At 30.5% G+C, this 23,729-nt stretch overlaps 1 protein-coding gene across 1 annotated transcript; it reads left to right on the top strand.

The window, feature by feature from the left end:
- The first annotated feature begins 20,748 nt into the window (after positions 1–20,748).
- Positions 20,749–22,761, top strand: LOC108341792 (adenosylhomocysteinase). Its single transcript, XM_017579445.2, has 2 exons — positions 20,749–21,748; positions 21,823–22,761. Exons 1-2 carry the CDS (start codon positions 21,038–21,040, stop codon positions 22,567–22,569), a joined length of 1,458 nt encoding a protein of 485 aa, XP_017434934.2. The 5' UTR covers positions 20,749–21,037; the 3' UTR covers positions 22,570–22,761.
- The last annotated feature ends 968 nt before the right edge of the window (positions 22,762–23,729 follow it).

Here is a 23,729-nt window from a genome sequence, read left to right as displayed (position 1 = left end):
ATCCGAAGGAGTTGCTGCCATTGGTCAAAGACTGAAGTTAGTAGGAGAGAAAGAGGGTTTTGAAAATAAAAAAAATTATTTTACGTATTACTTTTCACTTTTCTTCTTATAAATATCATGATAAATAAGTGTAAGTGTATCAACATATTATTATCCTTATGAAAACCTCAATACACACTGAATTTGGTAAACTCTTGTGAATGAATTTGGAGTTTCACAATGGATGCATCCAAAAATCAGGTTAATATTAAAGAGGGAACTTTTTTTTACTAAAATTCTCAAATTTATATTGTTAAATTCAATCGCTAATTTCAAACATATTTCAAAATTCTTAAATTAATTAAGTCCATAAGAAACATAATTTCATTTGTTTTTTTATGCAATTTATCAACACATTTTGACTTTAAAAAGTACATCTTAAAATTTAAATTTACTGTGTTGTACAAATATGCCTATTTAAAATAAAGAATGTTTTAAAAAAACATACAGCAATTTTAGCAGTAGAAATAAGTATATCTTATATATCTTAAGAGGAAAAAATAATATTTCAAAATATGAGTATTAATACTTGAAATATATTAAATATCCTCCCAATTCCAGCAAGTCATCCACCCATGGAGATAGTAATGGACATGGATAATCCCTACTCTTTAAGCTTAAACACCAAAGAATAAAACTTTATAAAGCCCTCGGCTTAACTAGAGCATCCAAGATTTTGGCTTCTCACTGGTGACTGTGAAATTATATTTCTGAATGGAAAAAGATTCTTTCACACCAATTACTATTATTTGATAACTTACTATAAAGATGAAATAGTACTAAAAAAGTGATACTTTTGTGTTTGTAAAGAAAAAAAAAATGATACTGTGAAGAGTAATATTGGGTGTAAAAATATTTATGGTGTTAGAAATATATGATTAGTCTTTGGTAAGACGCCGAGGCCATTCTGTGCACCCTCTCATCCCACGGATTATGTGTGGGTTCATGTCATTGTATGCACAGTTTCCTTGTTCCAAAAGCTCGGAGGGTTTGAAGCTACCTTCACCAGAATCTTCAAACTGAGAACTACTCCCTGCATTCTGAATAGGGCTTGTTGGAATTCTATGGTTGCACTCCTTTCGTTTGTGCCAACCATCACCTACCTTTTTACATTGAGACGATTTTGACGAGGAAATCGTTATTCCACCGTTGAGGCATGACCTTAGTTGTTTAGAAGTAAGAAAAGCTTTCCTCTTTAAGTTTCCCACAGATGCTGAGCATACCCCATTAATTCCTGTCTTCAAAGATTCCAAACACGCCTTTTCACTTGCTTCGCAACCAAATATATCCTTGTCTTGGTTAAAATCAACACACTTCTGATCCTCAATATAGCCGATAGGTTCCATCGAATTAGTTAGTTTTAAGCCAATATCATAGTCACTGCAAGGACTCGTATGATGTTTAGGACTTTCATTCAGCACTTCATCAAGACTTTCAATGTGTAAGTTGGACAAGGGGCTAGTAAATGCGGTATAGGAACCTGTGTTGTCTTTTCCAATTAGCTCATCGAAAGTTGAAACTGTAACATCTGACTTCGAGAAATCATATGAAAGCTCCACAATGCGTTTAATACTCACTGATTCAACTATCTCTTTGATCAACTGAGCGTCCTCTAGTTCAGTGGTGTCTATCTCGGCACCCCTTGATCTCAAGAACACTTGGAGAAAAGCAATCAACTGGACCATCTCATTATATTTATCTTCAAGTAAAATCTGTGCATCGGCTAGCTTCATTTGTACACGTTCTTCTCGCCATAGCTCAGCCATTTCCATCATCTCCCTCTCTTCTTCCACTTCCTTGCAGATCTTCACGGAATCGCTTAGCAATCCCTCAAGCTTAGCCGTGTCTTCCCTCACTTGCATGGCTAATTCATTACACACTTCCTCTAACATTTTTCTTTTTTTCTTTTCTTTGCTGTAGTTTGTCATGCACTGCTGGGAATATATCTTTGTTTTAGCCAGTTCATGTACCAATTTGGCATTGAACAACTCAATCCTTTCTCTACTTCTTTTTTCTCTTGACAACTTGTCTTTTAAGTCATCTAACACTGTTTCGGTTTTCTTGCATTCTCTACATTTGTGGAAGACTCTTTTGTCTTCAACATTCTGCGACAGTTGCTCCACTATTTTCTTAGAGGACTTCTGTGCAGCTTTAAGTTCATTGATGGCCCTCTGAGAGCGTAGGAGTTCTAGCAAATTAGTGATGCCAAAGTAATGGTGACCAGCAATTTCTTTGTCTTCAAGATGCTTAAACTTGTTGGATTTTTCATCTTTAAGGGCAGGGTTCGATTTTGTTGCCTCTTCTTTTGAACACTTGAGACATTGCATTGAAGATTCAAGCTGAAGAAAACAAACCACGTCAAGGATATATATAGATTGGATTGTTGTATCTGAATTTTCTTTTCTGGAGGCGAAAGATAATATATTTAAGTTCCAATTCGTCTTTTAGCGAATCGGTTAACTTTATTTTATTTTTAGTTTACAAATGATACTTGAAATGGAAATTTTCCATTAAGACATGAATTTATCCATGTTGGGATTGAGTTGGCTAAACTTTTTTTATAATAATGAAAAAGAAATCTAATCATTTTCGTACAATTATTTTAACCAATAATTAAACAAATTTGCACACGTAAAAAAAATTATATCAAATTCATGCAAATATTGGTAAAAAAAGTATAACAATTTCAATACTTTCAGATTTATATGGGTACAATAAAATGTTTTCAGAAATATATTTTATATATTTCATATGCGTAATGAATTTTAAATCTAATTTTATTTATAAATTTTTATATTCACTTGTATATTTTAAATTTAATTTTTTTAGTCGAATCTCAAATATATTTTTTTTATCTCAAAATATATGCATATCAAACTTAATACTAAACACTAATAAATACCCTTATAACATATCACATAATATTACAGTTACTTATATCCTAAAATTACAATTTTTTTTCTACTCCATATAAGAACTCCAACAATACTTTTGAAAATGTAAAACAAATAAAATTTAAATTGGATGGAATTTGAAAAAAAAAACATAATAAACTTTTATTTTGTTGATTGAAGAATAATATAATAAAAGAAGTTTAACCGAATTTTGATATGATTTTTTGGAGAGCTGTCAAAATGGATAATCTAACTCGATCTGACCCGACCCATCACGGGTTGGTCACGTAGTGAGTCAACCTAACCCAGCTCACTTATTAGGGAGCTGAAAAAACCCGACCCGTCCATCACGGGTTGGTGGGTTAAACGGGTTGGCTCAGTGGTTCACTTAATTATAATTTTTTTTTAAATAAAAAAATTATAATTTTTTTAATTCAAATCTAAATAAACTTCACTATAAAATGATGTTAAACTCTAAAGATAATTCAAAATAAATAAAAAATATTATACAATTCAAGCGTAATAAAAAAACAAGCACGAGAACAAATAAGTTTTTAATATTGATAATTTTTGTATCACTTGACTAATTATAATATTAGAGTCTTAAATCTATAATATTTTTTTTTCTTGAAACATTTTGTTTATTCCCATCTACAATGTAATAAAAAAATGTCAACTTTCAAACTTAACACGGTTCAAACCTGTGATGGATCAGATTGATTCGTGAGTTACAGCCTATTCTGACAATACGTGAAAAGATAATAGAAATGAACTTTATAAATTGACTAAAACGACCTTCCAGATGCATGCGAACAACAAGAAGCGTGTAAATCATATATACCTCTCGTCGAAGTCCATTTCTTGAACGCAAAATGGTTATTGACTTCATTTTCTCATCTTTTCTCTCTTTAAGTTTTTCTCCAGAATTGTGATAATGACGAAACCTGGGCTTCCCATTAGCAAGCTGAAGCAAACATGCGTGAGGAGATGATATTTAAGAGACAACGAAAATAGGAAAAGAGAGAGAATGAATAAACCCTCAAGTTATTTTTGAGATTTTACAATCTCCCATTACTTCTTATAATTTTGTAAAATGTTACTTTAAAAAATTACACTGAAAAATGAGATTAAAACGAATTACCTTAAGTATATATGGATTCAGAGACAAAAGGAAAACTTTTTTAAAATCTCATGAATTAAAATATCCTATCAATATAATTCTGAGGATTAATTTATTAGTCACATGGGAAACATAGAATATTAAACCTAACGACCAAACTAAAAGTTTAATACGTTAAAGTATTATTTTGTAAGAAAATATTTTAAAACGTGCAATAAGTTCTCTAATCCATATACAAAATATTCAACAAAATAGGGATAACCATTTGAAGTAATATCTGATTCAGCATCTTTGAAAATTTTAGGACCAGAAAAGTATATATGGCTCTTATCTAAGGTTAAAAAGTGAATTCTAAACTTAATTTAAGCTTCAAAAAATTAATTTGTAAGAAAAGATAGTTTAAATTGACCTTTATATTTAGTTGATGACTTCCAACACAGACAGAAACACTGTTTTGACTAAGGGTTGCATTACTTGAAACTCTAATCTATCTAGTTCATAATACACTGATTTGAGAACGACAACGATATAACCCTATCCATGCCATGAGTGAAGTTTCTTACCTTTGAGTATATTGCCATGTTGAAGATAAAAAGTTTGACCAAATCAAATGGTAAAATAAAATAAATAAGACCAAAACCGATGAAATACTGAGTAAGAAAACATAAGCTGATAATCATCAAGGCATGCCCAGGGAATGTCACGTGTCTTCGGATTCAAGTGTGCTGCCTAAAGACGATCCGAGGAAACACTTTTAAAAGTATATATAGAAATGCCTGATTTTGTTGAAGGAAAAGTACTAAATTATGGTTATTTATGAGGTTTATTTTTGGCTATAAAAATAATATAATCTGCAGAAATAAGAAGCTAACAGTTAATATGTGCTTCTCTTGATTAAATTTAGATCGTAGTTCTATTTTTTTAATGATCAGCAAATCTTTCTGTATGCATGTGTTTATGTAAGTCTGTGTTGTGGCAGGCGTTAGATATTTTGTGTTGAGTAGCCTTATCTAATGCTGTATCTATTTCGGATAACAAGAAAAGAAATCTATATACACACCCTTTGACTTTATCACAGCTTGTGCTGGGGCCTGGTATTATTTATTCTTTATTTCTGAATCCTGATATTCTCGTTTTGTTTTCCTGAGAAGTGAATATTGTGCAAAGGAGGATAAACATTTGTTGTATTCTCAGTATATATAACGAGTTACATCCATAATTTTATACTTTTTAATAAACTCACAATAATACTACTAATAATAAATAACTAGTTAGAACGTGCAATAATCCCTATAAGTTTTTCGGCTAGAAAAACCGGCTAACCTAGTATTCTTTCTTTGATACGAAAAGCACGAACCGGTGACTCTACATATGTGATGTATCTTTTCTTGATTTTAGAGACGTGTCATAAATACGATTTCTTGCCAAAAATTGACACCGTATATATATTATATACCTGATACCTAGACGAAGCTAACGATGGTGCACATGGAAACACGTCACCGCCCATGAACTGCCACTGCCACCACTCTGCAGCGAGCCTCCTTGCTGAAATCTCGTTTTTCTGAGAAACTTTCAAAAAATTGACAGGGGAAGTGATGTCACCTGCAGAGTGTTTTTTGTTGCGTGAACTTCTGAGACGGAAAGCGATGGCAATGCCGGGATTTCGATGTTTCCGGCGAGGAGGAATCTGTGGTAGGAGGGTCTGGGCGGAGGAGATGATTGGGTCGGGAAAAGTTTTGTCGTTGGAGGCCATGAATAGTATGAGAGATATTGTTCACAGACGTAAAAGTTAGAGTTTAAAGCAAAAGGAGAAAGAAGAAAAAAAGCAAACACATGGGAGAAAACGAACGTGGGTTAGTTGGGACTTTCCGAAATCATAATGTTTCTGTCTCCCATGGAGTCACAGGCACCCCCTATTTATTTTCCTTCATTTGCATAGATTTCATACTATTTACGATATATTTTCTCTGTTATTTTTTTTATTTATGTTTTTCTAGGTTTCTTATATTCATTTTTGTTTTTATATTTAAAGTTTTCAGTCTGGTCTTCTCAGTATTTGCGTCTGATCAAACTAATGCTTTACTCATCTTCTCATACTCTCTATTCAATTTTAACTGATCTGACTTCTTTGATCTGTCAACATATTAATAGAAGGACAGTACAGGTTAACACAACTTTTTTAAATATTTTAATATACACGTGTTTTTTATTAGATTCAAAACATGTTAATATAGTAATAAATAAATAATAAACTAATAGAAAAACAATATCTGTATTTTATGTAAAAAAATATGTTATAAAATATATTTTTCCTGAATCAAATTAAAAATCATACAGATATATAAAAATATATTTAAGAAATTGTTTCGAGCATGGATAAAGTTCAATTATATATAATTATATATTTGAGTTGTTATGTGTCATTTGAAGTACAATAGTTTTTTATATTTCTTGTTAATGGTTTTCTATATCCAAATTGGTTGGATGGTATTTCGATATCATATATATAAAATAATATATAAAATAAAATAAATGCAGTTGTTAATGAGTCTAATCTACTTTCTTATTATCTCAAACGTTTCATTTATAAGTTTTGTGATAAACTTTTGATTAAAATTGATATAATTATAATTTAAAGGTGAATAATTATAATTTAAACTTGAGTTAATCATTTTTAAGATTAATTACTCTTGATTTCGATCAATCCAATTCAATGTGTCCCATCAATTTCGATCAATCCAATTCAATGTGTCTCATCAATCTCTGCGCTTCCTTTAAACTTTGTGGGTTTCTCATCTCAAAAATGAGAGTAAACTTGTGTGCATTTGCCTTAATATTACGCGGGGTTAGCATGAAACTCAAAAACTTACTCACTCTAATCCCGAAAGTACATTTGATGGGGTTTAACTGTATAGTGTAACGCCTGATCCATCTAAACACCTCTTCCATGTCTTCTACGTGCTTTTCCAATCGACTAGAATATTGTCCACGTAGACCTTCATATACCTCGTCTTATCTGTAGGTGGAAAATCTTATTTATAAACCACTAGTAGGTCATCCTATCATTTTTCAAATCGAACTACATGACTTCATGAGAGTAGCTTCACGTAATCATCAACAACCAGACACACAAACATAGGCAGACACACGTACACACATGTACATGTAAATATTCACTTAAATATAATACAAAAAAATATAACTCAATTAATATTACATCTTACTTAAAAATGTTTACCTAATATTTATAAGTGCACTTTCTTTACCAATAAATATTATAATTATTAATATGTTAGTTTTTTTGGTTATAAGAAAATATGAACCCACCATTAACCCACATTTTCTTCCATTCACTTATTTCTTGTTACCAAGCCAAACTTATAATACGCCATATATTTCACTTTCACGCAAGTTCATTATTATTTATTTGGATTAATGTCCACATATAATCAATTCCATGGATAAAAACTAACCATGACTTATATTTAACAATTTATATATATAGTGTGCGGTATAATTGTTTCTGTATATTGCGTGCAGGTTCCCTAATTTATCTTTATTATTTGCTTTCTGCTTTTGCAATGTGTACCAGATTCTTCAAAAATCAGATATCAGTGAGATTCATGTGTCCTTCTCTTCTACCACATTTTATTCATTTTAATGCTCATGTCGTAGTAAAAGATGCTAGCTATTAAAGGCAAAGTTAGCTCAACCAAATTTAATCTATGAGTGTGATTCTGTCCTTTTTTTCTAGTTTTGCTAACTACCTTACTATTTCCCTCTTAATTTAAACCACTTTCATAAATTTTTACTCAAAAATTCCTATTCACGAATTAAAAAACGTTTTTAGGAAAATTTGTAGAGTGCATTTATGCATTGAAAAATACTTTTGTATTAAGTATTTAAAAAATTACTATTTATCTTCAAACAATTGAAATACGTGAGAAACATGTTCATTGTTCTTTATCTAATTTATACTTGTATTCATTTTTAATAATATCTTTAATTCAAAACTTAAAACCAACAAACAATATTTTACCGTGACTTTTATACATGTTGAAATCCAATATATATAAAAAGTGACACAGTAATAATATAATAAATATAAAAAGTTTTTCTATACTATTGAACTTAGAATTGATATAGAAAGTAACATGGTGATATAGTGCTGTCAAAACAGGTCACCCAGCCTAATTCGATCCGGTTCACCACGGGTTGGCCACTTAGTGAGCCAACTCAACCTGACTTATTTATGAGTGTTACTTCCTCCACCACCACACACTACTCTCTACACCTTCCCATTCCTCTTTTCTTCTTGTAAAATATTTAATTTGTGGTGGTTAAAACTTATTTACCTTCACCAACATCCACTCATTGTATTAATGCACCCCCACACCCAAGCATTCTCATGGAATTAGATTTTTTCTTGCTTCTTCTCCCTTTTAACTGTGCTATTGTGGTGGTCGAAGGTGGTCCAGTGGTAGTGCCAAGCAAAAGGTTGCCAGGTGCGAATAGTACCCTTAAATGGATATGGGATATCCGTAGAACACTTAAACGGATCTCGGAATCCGCCGACGGATATCGACATCCATTGAAGGGTAAACAAATGTCAATATTCGTGGATAAATTTCGAGATTCGTTTAAGTGTTCTGCGGATACCCCATATTTGTTGTCGCCTTTTGCGTTTCTCTTCTTCTTCATTTGACACAGAACAAAAGCACATAACAACCCCCAATACACGCACAACACCCAGCACACAAGCAACACATGTTCACAGAGGGGTGTGGTGTGTGGCTGAGTGAATAAGAGAATAAAAAATTAGGATTTTAAGAAAAAGTTAAAAAAGATAAAAGTAAAATGATATTTTTGGAATTAAAAAAATATTGGGGAGGTGTAGGGAGTGTGGTGGTAGAGGAAGTAACTCTCCTCATTTATTAGCAAGCTAAAAAAAATTCAAACCCGATCTGACCTCCCATGGGTTGGTGGGTTAAACAGGTTGGCTCACTCGCTCACTTAATTACATTTTTTTTAAATCCAAAAAAATTACAATTTTTTAATAATTCAAATTTAAATAATTTCACTTTAAAATGATATTAAACTCCAAAGACAATTCAAAATAAAAAAATTAACATAGAACTCAAATGTAATCCAAAAGCAAACCCAAAAAGTGAATAAATAAATTTATAATATTGATAATTTTTATGTCATTTATCCATTTATAATATTAGAGTCTTGCATGGATAAATTTATAATATTTTGCTTTCTTCAAACATCTTTTTCTTTATTTTCTTTTATATTATAATAAAAAATATGTTAACTAATAAACATAAAATAAAAAATAATTAAATTAAACTAGGTGGGTTGATGAGCCAAGGTTCAATCCGGGAGAGACGGGTTCTAATTGAGCCGGGTTAAAAATTAACCCGTATAAAAAAAATTCATTTTTTTCAAACTCAACCCGTTGGAACCTGTGATGGGCCCGTTGGCTCGCGAGTTATAATCTATTTTGACAGTTCTATACCGATTAGACCTATAATTATTATAGAAAGTAGATTTTTTTTATATTGTTTTTAACTGGTATAAAAAGTCGAATACTTATACCTCTACTTCTATATCGATTCAAAAATCGATATAATTTATTTTTAACATGTGTAAAAAGCTTTTTTGGCATAATGAAATTTTGGATTTTTTTTATTTATAAATTGTTTATCTTTCTCAACTTTATTCGAGTTGAAACTTCCAACTTTCTAATATTACAATAAAGTTTTTGTAATAAATTATATATTTATGAGAATATGTATAAAGATAAAGATAACGTAGTGTATAAAAAGAAAGAGATCACTGTGTATATTTTATGTGTTGAAGAATTTTTGTTGTGTCAATGCTGAATAGTACCGTATTTGATGACACTGAAACTCTGTTTTAGGCTACATAGATCTGACACTGTAACCAAACCACGACTGTGTCCTCTCAGAACAACATTTATTCTGGTTTCAGAACAATCCACCTTTCATGCTCTGAGCTTTGTAATTTTTCTTAACTGCCTTTTTAGTTTGCAAAAACAAAACTTAAAGCTATTTAAGTGTGTAATATATTGTAAATTAAAATATTCATTTCACATACTTCAGATACTTAACAATCTGATAGTTCAGATTAATAAAGTTAACAATTTAATTTGAAATAATTAAAATTAGATAAAAAATAATATTTTACAAATGTAAAATTTATAATACAAACAATTCATTTTGTCATGGTAAGCTGGTAAAATGGGGTTAATTAAGTTGCTTTGTTCTCTTGAATCTAATGGTGGATCAACCGATAAGTGTTTTTATATACATTTTCTTAAAAAAAATATTATATATTTAAAAAAAATACTTTTATTTGCATGCTTTTATCTTTTCAGTAATACAACACACAAAAATATTACAATTCAACTAATATTAAATTACATCTCACTTGATATTTACCTAATTTCTGTACATGTAGTTTCTTTATCATTATGTATTAGTTAATAATATGTTTGTTTTTTTTAAGAAGGGAATTTGAATTCACCATGAACCATGTCCATCCATTGACTTATTTCTTATGTGTGTACCATTCTTCACAATCAGATCTCAGTCAGTTTCATGTGTCCTTCTCTTCTACCAAATTATATTCATTTTAATGTTCATGTGGTAGTAGAAGATGCTATTAAAGACAATGTTAGCTCAACCAAATTTGATCCATCACTCTGATTCTATCCTTTCTAATTTTACTGACTACCTTACTCTTCCCTCTTAATTTTAACCACTTTCATCAATTTTTTATCAAATTTTCCTATTCATGAATTAAATTTTTTTTATCATTGTTTGTCCATTTGTATTAACGTTGCATCTATACATGTCTTTCATTGGCTTTCCTTTGTAAGCATGAAAGAAGAACGCGTAATATGTTGCAGTACGTGCAAATCTATTTTCTTTTGCATGTTAGTTCTACCATTTTATTTTCCTATTAGTGAGTTAACAAATTTCTATCACCAGTAAATCACAGTTTCCACCTTCAATCATTAATCGACATCCTAACAAATGAATGCATGGTACAAGAAGTTGTTTCTGACTCCACCAACCAAATAGAAGAGAATTTTAAAAACTGAACTAACTCTTCAAGAATAGAACTACCAAGATGGTTCTATCTACAAGTGATAGCCTTAACAACTCGACAAGGCTGCTGCAAAACATAAAAACTGCCTAACACTCAGCTCAATTGCATTCAACAATTAAAATTTCACCTGAAGAAACCATATCCTAAAAATTATGGACTAAAAAAGTAAAGGCACGCCAATAACAGAATAAACAACTGAAATCTTGTTTCAACCTTCTCCCTCAACTCAATTAATTTGATTTGATATTTCAAAATCGGGTACCGAAACTGACCAATGACAAGCTACAATGATACGTGGAGTGTAGACTACCACTGCTAACTGCTAATTGCTAAATCTTTGGACCCACTTGTTCCTAATTTTAGTTACTTTCATTAATATTTATTCATAAATTTTGCATAGCCGTTAGTATAGTTGATAGAAACTAAATCTCAAATGTTATTTCTGATGCAAAGAGACAGATGCCAAATAGTCCCTCTCATTAACTCTACAAATAATTCCTGGTGCACAACCATTATGATCATCAATGTGCTCATGACCCATAACCTGAACATGTGTATACATTATATATATATATATATATATATATATATATATATATATATATATATATATATATATATATATATATATATATATATATATATATATATATACACACACACACACATACATGCGTATAAATAACGGAGAACTGTTCCGCCAAAGTGACATATTTCCACCCTTGACAGATTACAATTTCCCAACTTCAATTACTAACTAATTTCCTGAGTTGTAATATGCTCATCTTTCAATTTTTTTTTTTTTCATCCATTTTCTTCCGACAGCTTCATTCTTGTAAGTACTAGTAGTAATTGGAGTTTTACACAGATAAATACTGAGCATTAACCTTTTTAAATACTGATTTTGTTTTTCTATTATTGGGAACTCTTGTATGCTTCTGGGTAAGGGTTGATCCTTCTGAAAAAGTTGAAACCTGAGAAGATGTGAAAGCAAGTTGTTTCTTCTTGTTGAACTCAGTGTAGTTACTCTTTTGGACAACTTGGTACCAAACGGTCTAAACCAAAACACAGTTCATGATGAATAACATTATTTAGGAATAAAAACCATTGACCTTAAGAACAAACCAGAACTGCGTATCATTGTCCGGCAACTGATAATTGATCAATGGAGCCAATATGTGTCGTCGCAGATTGTTTTGGTCATAATTGCTTCTTGTTTGCTGACACAAACTCGAGGTGAGATACCTTTCTACAGAGAAATCATTTTCATTTTCTATGGTCACTTTTTCTTTTCATTTGTATTTGCTGTCTAAAAAACTTAACCCTTCAAGTTAGCTTTTAAAATTAAAAAAATAATATTAAATACATTTTTAAAATATTTAATATATAAACTTGCTTACTATAATGTCAGTTCTTACATATTATAGCCAAAGTTACACAAGTTTTATTTACTTTCGTACCTTTATCCTACAGATTCATGTGTCCTTCTCTTCTACCACATTTGATTCATTTTAATGCTCATGTTGTAGTAAAAGATGCTATTAAAGGCAATGTTAGCTCAACCAAATTTAATCTATGAGTGTGATTCTGTCCTTTTTCTAGTTTTACTAGCTACCTTACTATTTCTCTCTTAATTTAAACCACTTTCATAAATATTTTATCAAAAATTCCTATTCATGAATTAAAAGAAATTGTACTTACATAATAACAATATGTTACACTGACATAGTTAATGAAAATAATGTGATTATACGGTCATTATACTGATATAATCATGCCGTAATGAAATACTAAAATTGTGTCTTTACTTTTAAAAAAAATACTTATAAAAATTACCAGAGTTATTGTAATGTTAGTTTTTACATATTATTACCAGAGTTATAAATTTTATTTACTTTTGTACCGTTATTCTACACTTCTAAAAGTTTAGACACTTGCTATGAACATCAAGAAATTCAAGTTAAATAGTTTATATTGAAATTTTTAAATAAAATTAAATGTTCACCAATAATCATAGAAGGTTCAAATTAACTGTACTTTTATGATATATCCATCATAATGAGATAAGTGTGTAAGTTAATAATTTTGGCAAAAAAAAAATGTTACTTTTGTATTATAGGCACACACAAAATTAGTGACAATATTTATTCTAATAATATATTAGTTCATTTTGATTCCAAATTACATTTTAAATTGTAAATAAGATAATATTACATTTTTTTATGTTTTCGTAAGGACAAGTCAATGTTAATTACTTTTAAAATTTGATGTATTGATTAGATTAATATAATAAGACACATTAAACTAGTCATTCATATATTTATTAGATAACTTTAAAATATACATTAGACAACTCCATAGATAAATTAGATGAGTCTATTAATAAACATTAAACAAGTTTGTTCATTTATTGATTAGATGAATATTGTAATACAAATTAGATAAGTTTGTTCATATACTAATTAAATGAATATACCTAAAAACATTAGACAGGTCTAACAAGATACATTAGACGAATATGTTCATACATTGATTACATAAGTATAACAAAAAACAAATGAGTCATTCCATCAATATTATTAGATGAGTACAAGAATACCCATTAGATAAGTTTGTTTATTCACTAGTTAGACGAGTATTACAATACACATTGGATGAGTTTGCTCATACACTAATTAAACAAGTCTAACAATATTATATATATATATATATATATATATATATATATATATATATATATATTGAATGAGTCTATCTATACACATATATTAGACAAGTTTATTAATATACATTAGACAATTATGTACATTTTCTAATTAGACAAGTCTTGCAATATTCATTAGGTGAGTATGTACATGATAATGATTAGACGATACTAACAATATACGTTAGATGAATGTGTCCATAAAGTGATTAAATGAGTCTAATAACATATATTAGACGAGTTTGTTAATGTTTTAATTAAATGAGTTTAATATTACATATCAGATAGTTATTTATACATGAATTTATGTTTTAATTGTGTCGAGTGCACATATTTATTCATATAATTTATATTGTTAGAGGATCTATATATTTTTGCAATACTTATTACACGAGTTTAAATATATTTTGATTAAAAGAGTTTAACAATAAAGATTATACGAGTGTGTTCATATATTGATTATATAAGTTTAACAATGCATATTAGACAAGTTTGTCGATGATGAGACAAATTTGATAATACATATTAGATAAGTCTTTTCATATACTAATTAGATTAATATAACAAAAACTTTATAGGAGTCTAACAATACATATTAGACGAGATCATTCATACACTGATTAAAGGAGTATAACAAAAACTATTAGACGAGATTCTATACATTAATTAGACGATAATGAAAAAATATTAGAAAATTATAAAATATATTGATTAGATGAGTATAACAAAAAATATTAGGAAAGCCTCTTGATACATTAATTATACAAGTTTAACAATACACATGAAGTGAATCATTCATATATTGATTAGATGACTTTAGCAATATACATTAGACAGTACTTTTTATACACAAATTAGATGAGTCTATTAATACACATTAAACAATTTTTTCTATTCATTAATTAGATGAATTTTAGAATACACATTAGATGAGTCTATTCATACACAAGTATAGCTAAAACCAAGAGACAAGTATAGCAACATATTATATGTGTTTGATCACATACCCATTAAACAAGTATAACAAAAAATATTAGATAAATCTAAGAATACACAATAGATAAGTTTGTCCATACACTTAGATAAATATTATAATACACATCATGTGAGTTTGCATATATATTGATTAGACGAGTATAATAATATACATTAAACAAATATTTTCATACACTTATTAGACGAGTCTATTAATATATGGTAAACGACAATCCCTTTTTTTTATTATGAGTTTTGTAATATACATTACACGAATTTGTTCATTACTCATCACACGAGTCTAACAATACATATTAAACGAATCTGTCGAGTTGATTAGATAAGTCTAACATTACACAAATTTGTCTATGTACTCATTACACGAGTCTAATAATATATATTAGACGAATGTGTCGAATTGATTAGACAAATATAAGAAAACATATTAGATAAGCTTGTCTACTAATTAAATGAATACAAATTAAATGAATTTATTCATACATTCATTTGTATTTTTAGCAAGTCTATTATAAATATTTATATATATCTTTTACATTATTAGAAAATTTACTTTATATTTCTGTACATATATTCTACTTTGCATTTTTACAAATTTTATTATATATAATTTGATAACCATATTGATTTTCTAAACTTATAAACATTTTTCATATTAATTATATGTAAAACTTAATTATAAACTTAATTTTTTTTCTTAATTTCTAAATTTCTTTGATAAAAACGCAAACATACCTCGACCCGTATCACGGATTTAAAACTAGTTCAATTTAAAAAAACAAAAAACTGTCTGTTGCGATAAAAAAAAACTGTATTTTTCACAAATACCAGTAAGATTCAGATAGAATAATCCCTAGCAAACGACATGTAAATTTTGGAATTAAAGTATTTATATATGCTGTCCAATGAAGTTGAGGACGTTCAGACTGCATGGTAGTATGACTTCGACTCTTGTAAAGTGCTTACTTTATTAAAAAAATTGTAAAATGACTATTAAAAATTAAATAATTGAAATTATATGCATATATATATATATATATATATAAAATAAATCACAAAGTAAATATTATTTATTAATATTTTAACTGACAGATAACTTTTACATTTCTCGGAAGAACAAAATTAAAAAAAAAAAAGAGTATATTACACAGATTTTAAGCGAAAATTTTAAAGGAATTCGTGATAATAATAAAAATGATAATGCTTTTTGTGTTGATAAAATAAAATATGAACACACTCTAAAATACAAAATAACCTCTAAGATAGAAAAAAATTACAGATAATTATGATGTTATTAATCTGATAAAATATGAAAATATTATAGTAAAAACCAATATGTTATAATTGTATTTTTTTTTATCTTATGTTATCTTTCTATTAGATTTCTATCCTAAATTGAGTTAGGAAAGACGAAAGAATTTATGAATAAAATAGAATTTCCTGTTTATTTTTTTCATTGGTAAAGTTGATAATAAGTCGAGGAGGGGAGAGAGAGAGAGAGCTCTAAGAAACCATTAAAAAATTGTTAGGTTGAGATTATGGTTGAAATATGATTTTGAAATAATTAAGGCAGGTTGGTTTGTGGAAGAAAATGGAAGTGGATGAAAAAATAATAGAAAGCAGAATAATCATGTAATTTAATTGTGTGGGATACACACACATAAGTTACCTACATTTAAACCAATTAAACTTTTCAATCCAGCTCGGAGACAAAGTAAATGGGCCTATATCATTTTCTTTTGGCAATATAAAAGGATGTTTGGCCCAAAAAAGAATTTGGCATTAAGAAGAATGTCAATTACTTTTTGCACGCCATATGTTTTCCTTCATAGGAATGCTTGTAAAGTCGGAAAGTGTTTATACTTTAATTTTTGGATTCTGAGATGCATTATGTATTGCCCGACCCAAAAATGTATTGTGAATTAAAAAATGAAAAGTATATTTCTGAATTTAAAAATACATCTCAAATCTTCAAGTTATTTAATTTATAATGATTTTTGAGTTACGCATCTATTTTAAATTATAATTTAAAATATATTTTTAAATTATGTAAATTGTGAAACCCCAGAAAATGGTATTTTAAAATTGGTGGTAGTCTAGAAATATTGAGACTCGATTATTTTAATATTAAACGATTTTATTATAAATAGTTTTGTTATAAGCGAGTTTCATTATTTTAAAACGTATCATCTCTCTAGAAACCACTTTTCTAGAGTTCTCTACCTTCTCTCTAAGAATTCTTGATCTCAAGTAGTCTGTTCGACGATCAGAAAGTGTTTAGGCGATCCTGGTGTTGAGGGCTACAATTTCTACCGATCAATTTCTTGTTTTGAGCCGGTAAGTTATTGGCATGTATCTGATTGTTTCTCTTCAATTTCTAGCTCAATTTGGGTTCTAAGGTTGGTTTCCTATCACAAATTGGTGAGTTGTAGGTTTTGTAGAATTTCCTTGCGACGCAAGCTTCTGTTGGGGGTTTCTGTGAGTTGTGCTGTGTTTCTCTAAGGTAAGGGAAGTTAGATTTTTGTTTTAATTAGTAGTATGACATGTGTGTGTGATAAATTATGTGTTATGGTGCTATTTAAGTTAAATCTTAGGTTTTAAGTAGATTAAATTATTTGTTCTTTGAATGCAAAATCATGAAACTGTGAAACAAGTGTTGTGAACTAAGTTGGATGGTGTGTGCAGCTGTAATTGAACATATTAAATGTGAGTAATCTGTTATAGTGGTGATTAGATAGAAAGTGAAGTGAATTGTGCTTGTTTAGAGTCATTTTAGAGGAAGTGAGGTAGTGGAAATGAGAATTGGAGGTCAAGGGCTCAATTGGTCTATTGGGACAGTTTAGGTAAGTCAGATGTGACTTGTTTGAGTCATCAAAATGGTCAAAAATATGTACAAAGTGGTAGAATGGATTTTGGGTCTTTAAGTTGAGAAATTTGATGTTCTAGAATAGGATTTGGTTCATAATCACTTTAGATTGGTGGTAGGAAGGTTTAGAATCACTTAGACAAGTCAAGGTATATAACAAAATCTAGGGGTGTTAGAAATTGGGAAAAATAGTTAGAATTGGTGAGTGGTGTATGAGTTGCATTATTCTGCAGAATTTCGTTCTGAAGATTATGCAGACTCGTTGTGCGGATAGTTTCGCACAGCAAGTCCTTACAGCGAGGTGTTCTCTGTCTGATGATTTGCATAGCGAATCTGGGCGTTGTGCGATTGGTGTTGGTTTGGAATCATTGTCAGTTTAAATTCGAATAGCGAAAGGGGGCACATAGCGAATGAGTGGGGGTTTTGGTCTCTGTTTGGGCTTTCGCATAGCGACTTGGGTGCGTTATGCGAGGGACTTGAAGTCTGGTACCTCTATGAGTTAATTCGCACGGCGAGTTGTGTCACTGTACGAGAAAATCCTAGTCTCGCTCTGCAAATGGAGTGTGTTGTGCGAAAGTTATGAGTTTAGTTTACTATCTTTTTCTATCATCTTGTGTTGTATTATGTTGGGTGTTGTTTGGTTTGTGAAGTATGTTTGAGAGTGTTTTGTATTATATAAAAGAGGATAAACATGGATGTTAACTACACATAAAAGTATGTGATTCAAAGGTATGAATGGTGATTTAAAGTGAATGAAAGTATGTGGTTTTAAAGTATGGTTGATGGACGTAATTCCATGATCCTCACAGAGAGGTTTCATGGTGGTGCCCTGTGTAAGTTTAGAATGATTTGCAGGGAGCTCAGTCTTGGGGGTTATCCTGAAACTCCAATGGTCTTTCATTCTCAAGTAGAGAGGATTGAACCATGTCGTGAGGAGTAGCAGGAGGTCTTAGTCTTAGGGGCTTCCAGTATGTCTCAAGGCTCAGAACAGACTAACCTCGTGAGTGTGGTATGGTGAAACCCATTGGCAATGACTTTGCAAAGCAGTAGAGGCCACCACGAGTGCATGACCCGCCATAGCTCGACAATCATTCTAAGTCTGGACGGTTAAGTCTAGGTCATAACATGTTAGGATGTCTTTATCTTGTTTGAATAATTATGTCAATGTGTTATGTGATACTATTGTATGAACTTTTTTATATCTAGCTTATCCTTGCTTTTCTGTTGTTTGTCCTTGTATGTTTTTCTTTTGCGATGATCACCTAATTGGTGTGAGCTTAGGGAGACATCTGTTTCAGTTACTTCAGCAATAGGTAATCGAGAAGATTCAGTAAAGAAATCGGACAAATCTACGTGTGTAGATATTGTTTTTCGTAGGTTTGTTTATTGTATTAGTTAATTTATCATATATGTAATATTCATTTTAGTAGTATTTTGGAATGTTATATAAATTGAAATCGTATTTTATATTCTAATTTTTTTAATTTAAACACATTTTCAAATTTATAAATATATTGTAGATTGTATCTAGGGTCGGCTGAAGAGTTAAATAGTTTTTGAAAACTGTTTAACATATTTCTTCTAAATTTTATTTTTAATTTAATTTTTAATAATAATTAATTTATTTTAATAATTTTTTTAATTTAACAAATTTTTAAAATTTTACTTTTTAATCTAAATTTTAAAAAATAATCAATTAATTTTAATATTTTAATATTTTAATATTTTTTTGAATTTAAAAAAAATTAAATTACTTTTATTATAAAATTTAAAAAGTATTTAGTTTATTTTAATATAATTTAATCTATGCTATTATTTTAATTATTACTATGATAATTACAATAATGAGAATAATAAAAAAATAATAAAAATAATAATAAAAGAAATAATAATAGTAATATAAAATATAAACAGTTTTCAAAATTCGAATTTTCGAAAATTGTTTAACATATTTTTAAAAATTTTCTTTTTAGTTTAAATTTTAATAATAAATAATGAATTTATTTTAATATTTTTATATGATTTAATATGTTAAAATATATTAAATCAGATTTTATATTATTATTATTAGTATTATTATGTAATAATAATTATTAAAATAATAACTTATATAAGAAAAACTAAATTATTTTTTCAATTTTACAATAAAAGTAACTTAAAATGTTGTCAAAATTTAAAAAATTTAATTAAAATATTAAAACAAATTAATTCTTTATTAAGTTTTAAATTAGAAAATAATATTTTAAAAAAATGCGTTAAAAACTTTTCAAAAATTATTGGTGTCACTCGATTATATTGATAATATACTTAGTTTATCCACAAACTTAAGGTAAAATTAGAAATATTATCTTTTATCTTTTATATTTAGTGAATTTATTATTATTTATATTTATATTTTAGATTTATTTCATATTTTTCTATTATAAATATGATATTTAATTGTATATTTAGAATAATTTCATAGATAGTTTTTAATATATTTAACATAAATCACAAAGAGATATTTTCTTGATGGAAAGTCATATTAACAAACGTTTAAGGTAAACTATATGAAAAGAAATATTTTTTTCTGGTAGAAAAATATATCCATATAAAAGAAACTAACCTTAAATTTTTTTTGTAAAGAATGATGTGAATTAGTTAACCTCGATTTTTAATATATATTCACAAAAATCACTAAATATCTATTCTGAAATCTTCCATTTTACTCGAAATTGGAAGTGTATGCATCACTGAAAATTATTTCTGTAGTGTAGTTGGTGGCTTAACTTACTTAGAGATTGTCCAAAGAGGGTTGGTGAGCGTGGCATGGTCATTTCCTTCTTTTACCAACCCCACGCTCATTCATCGTCATTATTCGCGCTTCTGTCTGCGCTGCTTCCTTCACATTTAGTCCCAGACCGCGCTATCACTTGGAATTCAAAATTAGTTTATATTTTATGTGATCAATGAAATTGAAAATTATCAAGCGACGATAAAGATTAAATTGTTTAAAATGTATATGATTAATATGAAAAATAATGAAATGAAATGATATCATAGTTAAATTGGGAATGTGAAAGTGAGGGACATGAAGAACGCAGTGAAGATCGGAGGTTGGAAGGAGAGAGTGTAATAATAGGAAAAGTAGGTGAGGGATTGATCCGGAAGGAAAGGAATGGGCTTGGTGAAGAGGAGTGTATTTAAAGGGGAAGGGGATGAAGAGGAAGAACATGGATCCAAGAACAAGAGGAACAACATCGTTCCAAGAACAAGAGGAACAACATCGTTAATCGATAATGGCGTTGCTGGTGGAGAAAACAAGCAGTGGGAGGGAGTACAAGGTTAAGGACATGAGCCTCGCCGACTTCGGAAGATTGGAGATTGAGCTCGCGGAGGTTGAAATGTCGGGTCTCATCTCCTGCCGTAAGGAGTACGGACCCTCTCAGCCCTTCAAAGGAACCAGGATCACTGGCTCCCTCCACATGACCATCCAAACCGCCGTCCTCATCGAGACCCTCACTGCCCTCGGCGCTGAGGTTCGCTGGTGCTCCTGCAACATCTTCTCCACCCAGGACCACGCCGCCGCTGCCATCGCCCGCGACAGCGCCGCCGTCTTCGCCTGGAAGGGCGAGACCCTCCAGGAATACTGGTGGTGCACCGAGCGAGCCCTCGATTGGGGCCCCGACGGTGGCCCCGATCTCATCGTCGACGACGGCGGTGACACCACTCTTCTCATTCACGAAGGTGTAAAGGCGGAGCAGGCCTACGAGAAGATGGGACAGTTTCCGGACCCCTCCTCCTCTGACAACGCCGAGTTCCAGATCGTGCTCACCATCATCAAGGAGGGCTTGAAGACCGATCCCAAGAAGTACCACAAGATGAAGGACAGACTGGTGGGCGTCTCCGAAGAAACCACCACCGGTGTCAAGAGGCTCTACCAGATGCAGGCCAACGGCACCCTCTTGTTCCCAGCCATCAATGTCAATGACTCTGTCACCAAGAGCAAGGTATCTACTCCGTCGCTCATTTCCTCCTCTTTTTCACATATTACGAGTTTTTACGTTGTGTTGTGGGATCGCAGTTCGATAACCTGTATGGTTGTCGTCACTCCCTCCCCGATGGACTTATGAGAGCCACTGACGTGATGATCGCCGGTAAGGTTGCCGTTGTTTGTGGTTATGGAGATGTTGGGAAGGGTTGCGCCGCTGCCATGAAGCAGGCCGGGGCTCGTGTGATTGTGACGGAGATCGATCCCATCTGTGCTCTTCAGGCTATGATGGAGGGTCTTCAGGTTCTCACCCTGGAGGAGGTTATCTCTGAAGCGGACATCTTCGTGACCACCACCGGGAACAAGGACATCATCATGGTGAGCCACATGAAGAAAATGAAGAACAACGCGATCGTGTGCAACATTGGGCACTTCGACAATGAAATCGACATGATGGGGCTTGAGAACTACCCTGGTGTGAAGCGCATCAGTATTAAGCCTCAAACCGACAGATGGGTTTTCCCCGAGACGAAGACAGGCATCATTGTGTTGGCCGAGGGTCGTCTGATGAACTTGGGGTGTGCGACGGGCCACCCCAGCTTTGTGATGTCCTGCTCCTTCACGAACCAGGTCATCGCTCAGCTTGAGCTGTGGAAGGAGAAGGGTACTGGCAAGTACGAAAACAAGGTTTATGTTTTGCCCAAACAGCTTGATGAGAAAGTTGCTGCCCTCCACCTTGGCCAGCTAGGAGCTAAGCTCACCAAGCTCACCAAAGATCAGGCTGATTACATCAGTGTCCCTGTTGAGGGTCCATACAAGCCTGCTCATTACAGGTACTGATCAGTGGGACAATCAAGACAAACATTCTTTTTCAAATTTCTGATAGAATAGAAGCTTCTTTGTATTTTTTCTTATGGGTCTCAATAAGGCTTTCGCTGCAGCTGTGTGGGTTATGATTTAGCAGCTATCATATTTATTCTAGTGCATCTTTCATATTCGAAACAGAATATGCAAAAATTCTTGTTATTTTGACGTCTCCTTCCAAACCGTCTCTCAGAAGTTATGTTCTAATTCGTTTTCATGTGGTCGCTGAAACTGAAACTAACTCTAACCAAGTACACCAATCCCGTTCAGACACAAATTAAAGTGTCTGTCTACATCCAATTTTGTAATTCTTTGATGCCCTCCTGTTTTATTTCAAACGCTCCAACTAAGCTGCTGATATAATTTTCTTAAGAATATCACGTCACTGAAATTTATATTATCAGTTGAACTCAAAGATTGATTAATGTCATGTAAAACAAGAAGCTTCTGATTGAAGTACACCAAATAATATATATATATATATATATATATATATATATATATATATATATATATATATATATATTGCATTGATATAGTAAGAGGACATCAAGTGCTGTTTCATTATCTTGTTTTAAGATAGGAAAATATTTTTTAATAATTTTTTAAGAACTTATTTACCGTTGTCTAATTGATAATTTATTATTTTATTATTGGTTTCGAATATAGTAATAGTTTATTATTAAAAAATTGTTAATATGTCATGTTCTTTAAGATATTGTGGTTGGAAATAAGCTTAAAAAAATGGTTTGAAGTTGAAAGTCCTGGAGTGGAGAGTCTGAAACAGTTGGCAGATGAAGAATTCCTGTGGCATATTGTTATGAATAAGCTGAATAAGATTGAGAAATGGATCAGAATCAACACATACGTTTATTTTAAAATTAGTAAAACATGTGATATATTCATATTAAAAAATATAATTTTTTTTTAAAAAAAGTCATTGTAGCTCTACTCTATTATTTACTAATTCTTCTTAGAACATATTTAATAATTATCATTAGTGTTTATTAAATTGAATCGATTATTTATCCCTTCTTTTTATATGATTGTTATTTGACTCAGATATTTTTGTTTAGTTTATTTAATATAATTTAATATATTAAAATATATTAAATTAGATTTTATATTATTATTAT

The sequence above is a fragment of the Vigna angularis genome, chromosome 6 (assembly GCF_016808095.1).
Source record: "Vigna angularis cultivar LongXiaoDou No.4 chromosome 6, ASM1680809v1, whole genome shotgun sequence".
Classification (NCBI taxonomy): Eukaryota; Viridiplantae; Streptophyta; class Magnoliopsida; order Fabales; family Fabaceae; genus Vigna; species Vigna angularis.
The sequence above is the reverse complement of the archived record's forward strand: the minus strand, read 5'-3'. Positions and strand labels throughout refer to the sequence as shown.